This window comes from Crocodylus siamensis, chromosome 3 (assembly GCF_052110815.1).
Source record: "Crocodylus siamensis isolate JL-2025a chromosome 3, ASM5211081v1, whole genome shotgun sequence".
Lineage (NCBI taxonomy): Eukaryota > Metazoa > Chordata > Crocodylia > Crocodylidae > Crocodylus > Crocodylus siamensis.
This window is the reverse complement of record NC_143397.1, coordinates 174,405,795-174,419,843: the sequence shown is the minus strand read 5'-3', so window position 1 is coordinate 174,419,843 and position 14,049 is coordinate 174,405,795. Positions and strand designations below refer to the sequence as shown.

General features: G+C 42.8%; 1 protein-coding gene across 2 annotated transcripts in view; it reads right to left on the bottom strand.

The window, feature by feature from the left end:
- MIB1 (MIB E3 ubiquitin protein ligase 1) overlaps positions 1 to 14,049 on the bottom strand; it is a 123,805-nt gene that overhangs the window by 34,451 nt on the left and 75,305 nt on the right. For both annotated transcript variants that reach the window (XM_090039797.1, XM_090039796.1), the window contains exons 13-15: positions 12,953 to 13,085; positions 12,009 to 12,095; positions 3,001 to 3,162 (exon numbers count right to left, since the gene is read on the bottom strand). In XM_090039797.1, coding sequence (XP_089895923.1) covers positions 3,001 to 3,162; positions 12,009 to 12,095; positions 12,953 to 13,085 — 382 coding nt within the window. The remainder of the gene's footprint in view (positions 1 to 3,000; positions 3,163 to 12,008; positions 12,096 to 12,952; positions 13,086 to 14,049) is intronic.

Here is a 14,049-nt window from a genome sequence, read left to right as displayed (position 1 = left end):
CTTGAAAAACATGATAACGTAAATCGTTCCTAAAATGACCTTTACACTCCAGCAGATGCAAGAAAATCTTAACATGTTTCTAACAGCTGAAATTCTACCCTTTTGTATGCTCACTATTCCAAAATTACTTGAATGGAAGCAACATGTCCATGTAAGAGTAGGGTTTTGTCCCAAAAGATCTCATTTATTAAAATAATTAGCTGAAATCTTTATTTATTACTAGTAAAGCAAGAAAATAATTTGGTACATAAAAAACTAATACAGGGGAGAGATAGTATCATCACATATTACCCTTATTGAGTAACGGGTGAGCACTGAGCTTGTCTCCTTAACATCCAATTACTGATATTTTCTGCAATAGTGACAATTACACTGAACACTATTTTGGGAATAATGTGAGAATCGCAGGTGTGACATGCAGCTAGCACTTTCAACACATGAAGCTGACAAATAAAGGAATATACAAAACCCTTTCCATTTCAGCACCCGCCTTTTTCACACCCAACCTACTTTCCAAGTACTTTGATTGGTTACGCAAAAAATTTCTTGGGTCAAAGGAAACTTGATCTAGAGATAAGCAAGAAAAGTCCTAGTCTGTTGTTCAACTTCCATAGGAGGACTTGCTGTATATTATTTTTGAAACCCAGGGCACTTAGAAGTTTGTGTATAAATTTAAGAGGTAACACCTGGGCCATTTAAAAAAACTGGTATAATACATAATTCCTAGAGTGAAGGACACCTCATATATGTAAATTATGGAATGCCAAAGACTGGAAACCCAAACTCTGAAGCATAAGCGGGAAATCTTGAGAGGAGGTAGAGAAGACTGATAGCCAAGCAAAAAAACACAACATCTTCACCATCTTGCAGATGCAGTCAGTGGAAAACATTCATGCAATACTAAATCTCAGAAAATTCATATACACTCTATCCATTTCATATTTACTATATGATTGCTTCAAATTTAAAATACCCCCACCACTCCACTCTCACCACTTTTGGTTAAGCTTTGCAAAGTTCATCTCAGACCACGAAGCTGAAACTAGGTCTGAGCTGAATCATTCCAAGTATTAAAAGTAGTTCTATAGCATATTTTAGAAAAAAGTTGGAGCAGTTTTAGCGCCACAATTTGTATTCCTCTTAAAAGTACTTTTAGTGCAGTTTATATTAAACTAGGTATATATTTTAATATCCTATTCATAGCTTTCAAATGTTAAGTGTGCTTTCCTTACCTTTTACAGTAGGTGCCATTAGAGTCACTTACCACACACAGATAACCAACGTGACCTTCTCTTTTATAAATAGGATTGTACATGATCAATAAACAGTGTGTTTTTTGATATTATTATACAACGAATTTACAAATTAGAATTTTCTCCTATAAAGCTTGCTTAAATGAAATACGATAATAGTCACTTAGAATATCAGGAATTAGGACAACTACATACATCCGGCAGCCTGCTAACTCAACAAATCTGCTGTCAGTATATTTTGAACTACAAATATTCTTATGACAGAAAAAAGTATAATTTTGTTGATGTGCCTTCAGCCAACACAGGCCATCAAGATACCTGAATTCTACTCTGACTTTCTGCATCCTCAAAAAGGCTGCCCTATTCCCAACTCCTATACATATTTCAGTTCCTTACACCTTCCCAACAGCAGGGTTTACAGGAATAACTGAAGTGGCAAATCCTGCTTTTATTAAGGCAGGGAGGCTGGAAGTTGCAATTGTTATAAATTTGTTCCAGATTCTTTACTAAGAGATTATGCTGCACGATAAAGAATCCAACCTGATTTTTAGATACTAAAGCAGATAAAAAGGGGTTCCATGGCTAATGGGAAAAAGTAACATTTCATTGTAAGCCAAATAATTTTTGTCTTAAGACAGAGTTGACTTCATGTCTAGAACACTGCCAAAAGCAGAAATGAACTATTAGACTATGCTTTAAAATAAAGAATCATGAATTTGTGTGTAGGCACCCTATAAATATATCTTGGCATATTTACACATTGCAACACCTAAATGATGTTTTAAATAATTGCCAGCATGTTGATGTAGGTATTTTATGCACTAATACTCAATAAAATAAAATGATGGAATACTCAAATGGCAGACGTACAAGCAAAAAACAGTATCAACATTTGTAACATTGTAACCCTCAACTCTGAAGAGGGTACTATGCATTAATTTTTCATCAAAAAAGCCTATTGAGTCCCTAAATTTGAGGCTTAAAATAAGCATTTCTTGGTCTTAGTATCAGCATTAGTGGGCACAGCTCTTAGACTGAAGAGGCAGAATCTGTTACAAAGATAGATCTTTTTTATTGTTACAACACAGATCTTTATCTTCGGAATAAAATTCATATTAACATTTTTATCACCAGAATAAAACAGTTGCCTCATTTGTTATCTTCACTTGCTGAACTGATGTATGTATGCCCAGAGCTTTTTATTTATTTGAACATTAATTTTGACCTTGTTATTAGTTGAGAAGACACCCACGTCACTCGAATTCTGAAATGAACTCTGCAAAGAGAGGACCCATACATAATACACTAGCTAAAATGACCAAGCTATAGCTAGACACAATCAGACATGCAGAAGTTCTAAGAAACATAAAGAGATGAAGAATAAAATAAAACAATTGCAAGCTATAAATGAAGACATGCAAAATGTTAATTTTTAGAAATCATTTCAGTCTCACTCTGCTGTATTACTGTTTGTTTCTTAACATTTCTTAACCCCCAGCAGCCATCAAGCACTGGCTGACAAATGTTTTGTTGCATAGCATATGCATTTGTCTCAAAAAAAGGTGGGGGAGTTAATGAGTAAATATAAGAATATTCACGTGATAACTTCATTTCATACACTGTGATCTGACAGAAGATCTTTAAACAAAACTATGCTGTCAACAAACAGTTCAACAGTACAGGATTTTTAAGTTTGATTAAAGACAGTGTACAAGGAAAAAAGGAATAAATAAATGCATGTATTTACTGTGTTCTTTGATGGCTCCCAAGCAGTATCTACCTTGCCCACATCTTGCATGTCTTGGAGCTGGCGAAGCTGTGACAGAGTATGATGTCTCAGGGCTTCATGCAGGGGAGTATCCCCATCTTTATCCTGAATATCCAGTTTAGCACCTGCACGGACTAAAAGCTGAAAGGGAAGGAATCTGGCTAAGATCTCACAAATAAAAGGTACTTGGAAGAAAAACGTTAAACACATTGACAATTTCAACAAATCCTACACAACTAAAATAGTCTACTTCCAATTAGGATATCAGTCATTTTCAACTGCTCTCAATTGTTCTGTTGCACCAATAACCTGATTTACTTGGTGTTTTTTGATGAACAGCTACAAAAGAACTATATAAACAGGGTGGAACTTTTTAACACTTCTAAGCTGCCCTATAAACAGTGCAACAGTACATTAACAATACACCAGAAAAAAGGAGTTACCAAGGTAAAAAGTTCTATAAGCTTGTATTTAATTTTCCTTATCAAGGGTTCTCATGACATTTTCATAATAATGTATTTTCATGTTATGCTAATTTTACAAAGAAAATGTTATTTCCCCCCAAATCAGTGAAGCAGTAAAGCCCCTGATTGAAGGGTTAATCTTTTCCACTACAACTTGAGACATCCCTCTTCAGCAACTAGCCAGTGGTAAGATTCCATTATGAATACTGCTGATTTCCATCACTTTCTGCTCGGGGTGCACCAATATTTTTTGGGCCAATACAGCGGAGGGGTGCAGATCGGGGCCCCTGCAGGGAGGGAGGAAGGGAGGGAGGGAGCGGGGCTGGGTCAGGTGCTGCCCAGCCAGGAAGGGGCACGGGACGGAGCTGCGAGTAGCTCATCTGGGAGGCGCGGGGCAGGGGCAGCGGCTCCCACCCTGCATGCACCCCGGGAGGACACAGGGGCCTTGGGCCCCTGGATCCGCATGCAGGGCAGCGGCCAGGGGTCATCACTGGGCTATTCCTGACTGGGGCTGGACTCGGGGCAGGCAGTGGCAGTGCTGGGAGAGGGATTGGGGGGGGAGGGACTGCAGCCACCCAAAATTTGCTGTAGCCCCCCCGCCACCCACCCCGAGCACAGCCTGGAAATCATGATTTTGCCATGATCTTCCAAATGCTCTCCCAAATGACTATACCAAATGATTCTGTCAAGTCAATGAAAGTAATTTACAGGTTGGAGCTTTGTTCCTGGCATCTCTCCTGAAGTTGACGAGCTGCAAACACCATGTTTATGGTCCCTTGTCTATCTCTATTATTTGTAAATAATAATAAATATGTTATTTACAAAATAAATTATATGATATTTGATTTCTAGTCTATATTTTCATAACACCTTATCAAAAATAACTTGCGTAAAATGCAAAAGCATAGATTTTTCTATGAAATCATACTTAAGAGAAAATGAATCTGTAGACACCAGACAGTATCCCACAACATTCATAACAAGTATAGTATTCTACATTAGGAAGTGATGTGACTGCTGAAAAACAAAATTAAGTGTTTGCCACTGCTATCTCCTGTATGAAGGGTAAAACTTAGTCTTCTGTCTGCAGCCATTATGAAGTGTGCATGGAACTCTGGAAAACCATGGAAGCCCAAAGTGTCAGCGCAAAAATCTGAGTCACCTTTCCCACTGAGGGATGGCTTTTAAAAAGAACAATCTGACTGCTACTGCAGAGATGCATGAGGCTCTGAAAGAGACCCAATATGAATGAATGATTTTCATTTATGGCATTCACCGTACTGTTCGCACAGCTGTGAAAGTCATTTTCAGGGTTTTCCAAATTCAATCCAGCTCTGAAGTATGAATCTTCTACAAAGACAGCCAGTTCAACATTTCTGGATGTGAGCAAATCAATATGATGCACATCACATACTAATTCTTTGACATGCCTATTCTCTACTCACCTGTTAGGTCTGCACAGGTGTTTTCAAGGTAACCTACTAGTTCCAAAAGAAAACTAGGGGCTCACCAAATATGGCTTCAGTAAAACCTTCAGAACGCAAGTGACATTTATCCTCTATATAAGGTCACATCACTATCAACATGTGTTGGCAGAGGAAACCCTACAAAACAACACTATGAGTACAAGTATATCCATAAAATACATATAATATTTACTACTAGTAACCAGCTGTTTCTGGAGGAGGAAAGTGGAAGAGAATGACAGTGGGTTGGCAACCTTCAGCACGTGCGCCAGAGCATGGCATATGAGGGCATTTTGCTCAGCATACCACAGTTGGCCCTGGCTCTGGACAGCTGCTGCTGGCCATGGAGCCTGGGCTGCTTGCAGCAAACGTAGGGGAGGCTGCAGGCTCTGACGCAAGTAGCCCAGGCTCCATGTGGCAGGCAGCCAGGAAGCTCCAACCAGTGCACCAGGGCCTGGAGCCCTGGCCTGGCTCCATGGCAGAAGCGGCTGCACACACACCTTGGAGCACACGGCATGGAAGGGGCCTGAGGCAGTGCAACCACAGTCTCTTCCCTGCCATGCACCCTGAGGGAAAAGTGCAACCACTGCCACCATGCAGCTGGGCTGTGGTTCAGGACCCTGATGTAGCTGTTTGCAGCCTACCTGCTGCCAGAAGCCTAGGCTACACAGCAGGTGGCAGGATCCTGCCCAGAGCCTGGGCTGCTTGTAGCAGGCAGCCACAAGCCTGCGAGCTGCTGCACCAGGTTACTGACCCCCATCCCAGCTCACTGCTAGTGGTGGTGCCTTAGAGCAGACAGTGGGAAAGGGGCAGGGGCAGTGCAGCTGGCGCTCTCTGCTCTCCTCCCTTGCCCATGCAGGAGGTCTGAGCTGCAGCAGCAGCTCTGGCTCCCGGGACTGCAGCCATTGATGGAGCACAGCAGGGGCTGAGGCACATAGCAGGGTGAGTGCCTGTGGGCCTAGGGAGGGACCCAGCTTCTAAACCCTCAACTCCTCTCCCTCTGCCTCACCTCCTGCTGCAGGCGCTACTCTGTGCTGGGCTTTAGGCACTTTTCCTTTCCCCACAGATTTGGTAAGTGCCTGCACCACCCCCAACCCTGTGGCACACATTTGTGTCTGGCAGCTGTGGAGAGGCAGCACAGGAAGCAAGAGCCCCGCCACAGCCATGAGGGTCGGTCCTGCATGGTGCTGGCCGAGCTGCGGTCCATGCAGAGGCCCTGGGCAGGGGACAGTATAGGGGGAGTAGCAGTAGCAGCAGTACTCAGACACCAGCAGCTCTGCCCCTGCACCATGCTGCCATTGTAGCTGCCTGCTCCCTGCCATTGCCTACCAGCCCCCTGCTCCTGCCCTGCCATCACACCATGCCAGCCTTCCACCGCTGCGCGGAGAGGAAGAGAACTGTTGTTGCTTCATGTGGCAGAGGGAGGAAGGAAAGGGCAGGGAGGCATGTGTGTATGTATGCACTTGTGCAAGGAGGGCAGGAAGGAGGCAAGTCCCCTCAGGATCTGGCCCCAATAAAGCCCCTACCCCTAGGGGCAAAGTGTGGGGTTGTTGAGCCCCACCTCCCAGCTGCCCTCCCTGATCAGAAATACACAAACACATGTAGCCCAGTAGGGCTGAGGGTCACAAACTCTGTACCTGGGAGTGAGGGGTAGCAGGAGCCTTCCCTGCCCTACTTGGCAGCTCCTGTCTCCCCCCACATCTGCTTCCCACCATGCCCCAACACCAGGTCTCAGTGCAACTCCCTCTTCCCTTCCTGGCTCCCCCACAATCTCCTCTGCCCCACCTAAGCTCCAGTACAAAGGAATAGGAGAAGTCTGGAGTCAAGATAGGCTTGGGAGCAACACCACCACAGAGGAAAGGGAGAGAAGAAACAGCATGGATGGCTTCAGAACAGGACTCCTCCTCTCCCTGTCTAGTCTCCCACCCCCCAAGCTTATTGCTGGCAGCAGCTGTACACACACCTCTGGGTAGACAGTGGAGAAGGAGCCAGGGATAGCACAGCCCCAGCCCCAGCCCCTTCCCTGCCATGCTCCCCAAGGATGTGCAGCCGGGGCTGTACTCCCACATTAAGGACTGGGCCCCTTGCAGTTCCCCTGCCATCTGCCCTTGGCACGGCAACATCTTCTACGTTGAGGTTGCAGGGCTCTTTAGTACTCAGCTCAAACACGTTGCCGACCCCTGGATTACTGGGTTGGCTTGCATGCAGTGACGGACTGTGGGTCTCCAGCTCTCAAGGCCAACGCTTGTATTTGCACGCCCCTCCCCGGTCCTTCTTGTAGCAATACTTAAAGTCACATCATGTGATAAGAACTCTGAAGAGCCTGAGGGCCATGGCTCCCTCCCATGTCCCCCTCCACTGTTGGTATGCCACTGCTTGTATGTATCAAGTGATCACTACAATTTTTATTTTTCTAATGCAAACTTTTACAATCCAAAACTGATTTCTAGGGTCATGTGATAGAAGATGGCTGCTTAGAGGCAGAGCTTCAGGGGGATCTGGCATAATCCAAAGGTATCACCTCTCCCTGACCTGTTTCAGGCTTCAAAAACATTTTCCCCTAAATGTTAGAGGGCAGCTGCATATAAAGCAGATTGATATGAGACGTTATCTTCTCCAAAGGAACTCAAAAGAAGAAACTGTGAGGCAGCAAGCAGACCCTGAGCTGTAAATAAAACAAGCAAGGCATAACAACAGAGGACAAAAGCAGTTTCCAGTACCACAGATAACTTCAGTGAGTTCATATCATAATTCAAATCTTTTAAATCCTTTACAGAAGTAAAGCTTGGTAAAACTGCATCCGACATGGAAGAATTTAGAAACAGAATTACAGATACTGAGACAAATGTGCATAAACACTTTCATGCTAATATACAACTCCAAAATAAAATTAATTTTATAGGAAAAAAAGAGGAGCTCTAAGAAAAAAGTGGAAGATGTGGAAAATCATTCATGGAAGAACTTTGGAATCAAGAATCTCCCTGAAGAGGTAGAGAAAGGAGATCTTACTACATTCTTAAAAGAAGCACTCCAAACCTTAGCACTGGATACTGACACACCAATATACCTCCACAAACACATCTGGAGATAACATTCTAAGAATAAGTTACTTCAAACAAAAAGAAAAGATCACGAGAAGATCTAGAGCGCTCTCTGCAGTGAAACTGGGTGGATACAAAGAACACATTTTTGAAGATATATCATACTCCACTCTAAAAAGAAAAAAGACAAGTACTGAAAAATTACAACTTCTCTCACTCTCAGAGAAGCAAAAATAAAACATTACCCCCCTTAAGTTTCAAGAAGGGTAATAATACACCATTAAAAGATACAGCAAAGGATTTGGAGTACTCAGAAGATTAACAGGTCTAGAAGACAACTCTGAAGGAAACCTAGTGTCTAGGTGCCGTATTTAAAAAAAAGAAGCAGCCAGGATATTTATTGTCATTTCAGTCAGAAAAATGCATATTCTTCTTCATAAACCTAAATTAGCAGTGTATTTCTCCCCAAAAATGACAGCCAAGTATGAAACTTGCTATAATTGAAATAATTAAACTTGAGGTTAAACATAAGCCTTCTTGCTGGATTTTAAACAATACAGGAACCTCTGCATCATTCATTCTTAGCTAGTAAAATTGAATTAAATGGGTAACACAAGATCCAGTTCAAAGTTCATTTAAAAAAAAAGTTATTCACCTCACATGACTGTACAACCTTTCAAATGCAAAAGAATTCTGTAATTTTGCTAATGGGATTTAGACAATAGATCTGTATAAAATGGTTCAAATAGAGATGATTCTGCTCAAAGAGGGGATTGGACTGGATAACCTATGGAAGTCCTTTTCATCCCTACTTCTCTATGACTGTATAATCTGAACACTGTAAATGAAGGCAAATATCTTTGCCAAGATAAAGAATAAGATCTGCATCTATTCAGAACACTGAGCAGCAGTGAAACAAAAAAAGAATCAACCTAATTTTGTTGTGAGAAGAAAACTATAAACAGCAGCAAGTAGCAGCAGCAGCACTGTAACCAGTCATGAGAGGAGCTGGAAGCTGTAGCAAGGATGAGGCATTAAAAGACATGTCCCCCGCCAAAAAAATAGGAGAGAAGCAAAGCAAGACATCCCATCACAATACCCACAAGGCTCTGCTAACAGTGAGGAAGAATGCATTCCTCCTTTCCAAAAGCAAGAGACATGGTGGAGAAACTGACAGACTCCAGACAGACTCCTACTACCTAAAATCCACAAAAAAATAAATCCTTCAAAAGACATTTTTGTCTTCAAAAGTAGGATGAGGGGCAACAGCAATCCTAGCATCTTTTCCACTTGTGAATGTTATGTTGGCTTCTCACCTGCATGCTGTCTATGGAAAGCTTGGTTCATTTCTGGCAAAGTACAGATATGGACTTAGGAAACACAAGTTTTAAAGTGACATACGCGTAAAAGACAGACAAACACAGGAAACCCAAATGTTATGGGTCTCTAACAGGGTGAAAAAAAGGAAAATGGAGTGAATTCATAATGGAAAAAGTGAAACAACAATAGAAGAAAAAGAATAGAGTAACATTTTACAATATGGAAATATATAAACAGGAAGTGACTGACAACAACTAGAGTGAATAACAATTTCATTTCTTTAAACTGCAAGGGTTGTGATTTTGGGAAAGAGCTGCCTTGAGCGGCATGGAAGTAGCCAAGGAAAAATATAATTCAAGGAGGCTTACATCTCTGAACTAAATGTTTGATAAATTTTCAAAACCTGGGTCAATGCTGTCCTACCCTGGGGGATACTGAGCACTGCTATATTATCAGTTCCCAACAGCGGAAGGCAAGATCACAGGTGTTCAGTGTGGAAGCAACACTATGACTAACAGAGGATAGTGTTCAGGAGGTCAGATACAAGCCTAGTATATTTACATATACTTTAGCACATTCAGCTGCTTTTATTTTTAAAAGGCTTTACAAAAATCTTTATTTTTGCTGATCTTCATTTTGGTATTTATGCTGCAGCAGTATCAAGAAACCTAAACAAGAAGAATTCTGCCCAAATCACAGGAGAGATTTGCAGAAACATCTTCAGCTCTGAAGAGGTTAGAATCTACAATTTGATTCCACATGATGTATGGAACGGTGCGGGAGAGTGATGCAAGCAAAGGGAATCTTGAGACAGGATTTAAAAGATGAGACTACTAGCCTTGTATGTTTGTTTAAAGGTTATACTCTATGTTTAGTCATAGAATGGAAGAAAGGATCAAGGTCGCTGTGCAAGGAACAACTGCAGGAGTAACTGAGATTAAAAGCAAGGATGAAGGTGTCCTTTTTAATATTTTACATGGATATCATTTAACTGACATACTCCAGTAAGGATCATGACAACAGGCAGATCAAGAAGAGACTTGAATGAGGATATGAATACTCTTTAAAACCAAATTCAAATTCTAGACCAGGGGCAAACAATTATTTTGACTGCAGGGCCACTTAATGAGTTTCGGTGAGCTGTTGAGGGCTGCAAGGATAGCTCCACTCCTTGACAGATGCCCTGCCCCCTGGTCGCCATTTGGGAGTGTTTCTGGGGATGTAGGGGTGTGTGAGTGGGGAGAGTGCATGTGCATGTAGCAGTGAGTGGGGTTCCTACCAGAAGTGTGCAGGAGTATGTGTGGGGGGTAGGGGGTCGGGGGAGGGTGTGGGTGGGTGCAGTGTTTATGGGGTGTGTGATAGTACACAGGGGAGGTTGTGGGGTTTGCGGGTAAGGTAGGGTGTGCATGGGAGCCCCTGTGTGTGCCCCCCAAGCTGGTCAGCACCCACCTCCACCTCACAACAGCCTGGAGCTCATGTGCCCTGCAGTGCCTCCCTGCCATTGCCAACAGTGCAGAGTCCCAGCCTGCCCCAGACTCACCCTGGCAGGAGTGGATCAGTCAGAACTTGTGGGAATAGTGCCCACCCTGTGCCTGCTGTGTCCTGCCACCCCTGGACATGCAGCGGGGCTGGGGCAGATCTGCAGCTGGGCTGCCTTTCTAGGCAGCTTCTTCCAGCTGCCACTGCTGCTGGCCCCAATCCCATGGTACTGGTGGGAACCAATGCCACACAGCCTCAACCTAGCCCACCCCGCACCTGCTCCAGACTAGCTCACCTAGGCTCAGCAGCAATGGCAGCCAGGTAAAAACTGTTGCTCGGCATGGGGGAAAAGCAGCCCTTCCTTCTCGCTGCTGCCAGGCGCTTCCTGCTGCAACCACCCAGAGCAGACCCCATAACATTGACCCAAGAAGGAAAACTTGAAGCCTAGCTTCTCTCCTTCCTAGGCCAGGATTGCAAACATGCATTTCTGAAGGATCTGGGACTCTCCCAAAACAATGGCCAGCCCGTGACAGGATAGCCCAGTCGCAAGAGGCTCAGAATTTGAAACCAAGACAACCTGGAGGAAACCATTCCAATGATCAAAGGAAAAACCTATTGGGTGGGAGACAGGGGGAGAAATGGAGATGCACACAATTCAAGAAGTCATGTTTTGCAAGTTAACAGAGCATCAAGTCTTTATAAGAGGGGTGGGAAAGAGAAACAGAACTCAGGAAGAAAACAACTAAAGAAGGAACAAAAAACCCAAGCAAAAAGGTGAAAGAATAGGTATTACAGATGGCGGACAAAAACATGGTCTGTTTAAGCCTGTGGAAACTCCATCTTGAGTTAAGGTAGCTGAGAAAAACTAAGGAGTGGAAAGAGCTCACCTTCCTGTATGCCCTCAGCAAAAAACAGGGAGAGGCAGAGTATCTGCTGAATGGTACTAAAACTAGGACAAAAAAAGTCACAGAGCTTAAATAACTGAAATACCTCACCCCACTCCCCCCCACCACCACCACTGCAGCATTCATACGGAGAAGCACTTGAAGAAATTGGGATTTTTCTACACCCAAGAATGCACTCTTTAAATTTTAAGGGATAGAAGAATGTAATGGACATTAAATATATCTTCAATCTTTCTGCTTCATAAAGTATGTTCGTCTAAAGTCAACTTAAGCTGAATAAAGTTAACTTGTGGCTTATTATACGTATCTTACCCTAACTATTTGCGTATGCTGTCGTTCGACGGCAAGATGCAGTGCAGTTTGCTGGTTCACATTCTGGATATCCAGATTAGCATTGCCCTGAAAAAGATGTTTAGAGTCAATATTTTTATTTTCAACAATGAGTATGCAAGCAACATAGCCAGTTGGAACATTCAGTAAAATCCTGAAATAGAGGAGATTTAGAAGCTGGGGGGGGGGGGGGGGGGGTGCCACGGAAGGGCCAAGTTTTCAGGAGTATCTGGTTTATACTTAGACTCCAGAGTGGTATCCCTTGCACCACTGGGCAGTGCCCAGGAGCTTCTTCAGACATCTAAATGGGAGGAAGCCTTTTTGTAAAAACAGGAATTCAATATTAAGTGTTGAGTATTATGAAAGCTTGGCTCATCATGTATAAATTATGGGATTAACTAAAGGAAGGTAAAGCCAGTTTTAATTCTCTAAATGTACTAGGTACATCCTTAGTGGAAAAAAAGGCTGCAGGCTTCTTAAGTAACATTTAATTTTCAGTTTTAATGACTTGATTAAAAATGTATTAAGCTATAAAAGGGCTGGAGTCATCCTTAACCATACCGTTAAACTCAGTATTCTTAACCTTACAGCAATCCATTCAGGGTGCTTGTTAACTGCCCCCTGGCTTGTCCTATTTGACTAGCAGAGGGAAAAGGAAAAAAAATACACTAATGGGATAACTGTTAATTACTTATTATTCACACAAATTAGATTATTTGGCTCTAAAGAGTTAAACTTGTTCAGAAAAGTATTGGCATAGTTTAATCATGGTGATACAAAGGGCAAGTATGACACAGCTAGTCACATGCCATTCGCCTCGCCAGCTCTACTTTTGCAGGCATCTGCCTAAAGGAGTAAACTGTTTTCATACATGGGGCTTAAGCAACGATGTGTGACATTTAACTCTTCCTAGTGGAGAGAATTACCTGATGCACCAAAAGTTCAGCCACTTCTACATGATTATTTAGTGCTGCCAGATGTAAGGCAGTGTAACCGTCATCTTTCTTTTCATCTACAATCCATGGCCGTGGCAATTTGGACAGCAACACACGCATTGCACTGAAACATAACATATTAAGAAATATTTACTGGATAAAAATTAAACAGCATCAAAAAAAAGTTTTCATTCTCATGACAGACTGGCAAAGAAAGCAACTTTTAAAAGAGGGTATGAATAGAAAAGATTCCAGAGCCTCAAAAGTAAAAATCTAATGTTAAAGTATTTTGACAAATAACTTGTATTCTGCAATTAAAGACCAATCAATCAAGTAGAAGTCAGATATTTTTCAGACAGATTTTTTTTAGATTAAAACATCAATAGCAAAGCAACTGCGTGAAAAATATTAAATAAACGTATTTAGACATTTAATTTTTAAGAGGAAATTATGTATATATGTCTAATGAATATGAATCCCTTCTTCACATTTCATTACTGAATAAGCAAGTTCCATTTTAAAAATCTCAGAAATTTTTAAAACTTCACTTAGCTCACTATGACTCAAAGAAAAAAGACACCGCTCCATTTTTTAGATATAATGCAAAAAGAACTCATAAATAGTTTCCGTTGCTTGTTTTCTACATCAGATAGTACTGAAATATACATATTGTCCGATCAGAGCTAATAACTTATCTAATCTAACAGATACACCTGGCCCTGTGCTGCTACCAGCCCAAGATCCCAGGCCTGGCCCCAGCCATCCCACTCCCAGATGCCTCTCCCTGCTTGCCTGCAGCCCCATTTCATCCACCTGGCTGAGCACACCCTGCCTGTGTGTCCCAGACTGGTCTCCATGGAGACTCTGCCCGCATGCTCTATCTGACATGCCTGGTAACGGATATGGGGCAGAGGGGTTGCGGTGTCTGGGCAGTGGGGCCTGATCCAGTGGGGGTGGTGACACTACTGGCAGGTGCCAGAAGGGGCCACCATCACTAGGCCTGCCAGGAAGTGGAGTCCAGCCACTGTGCTGTGCTGCCCCAGCCCCACTGTGTGCCCACAGCCAAAGGGTGTGCCCACATCCCAAGA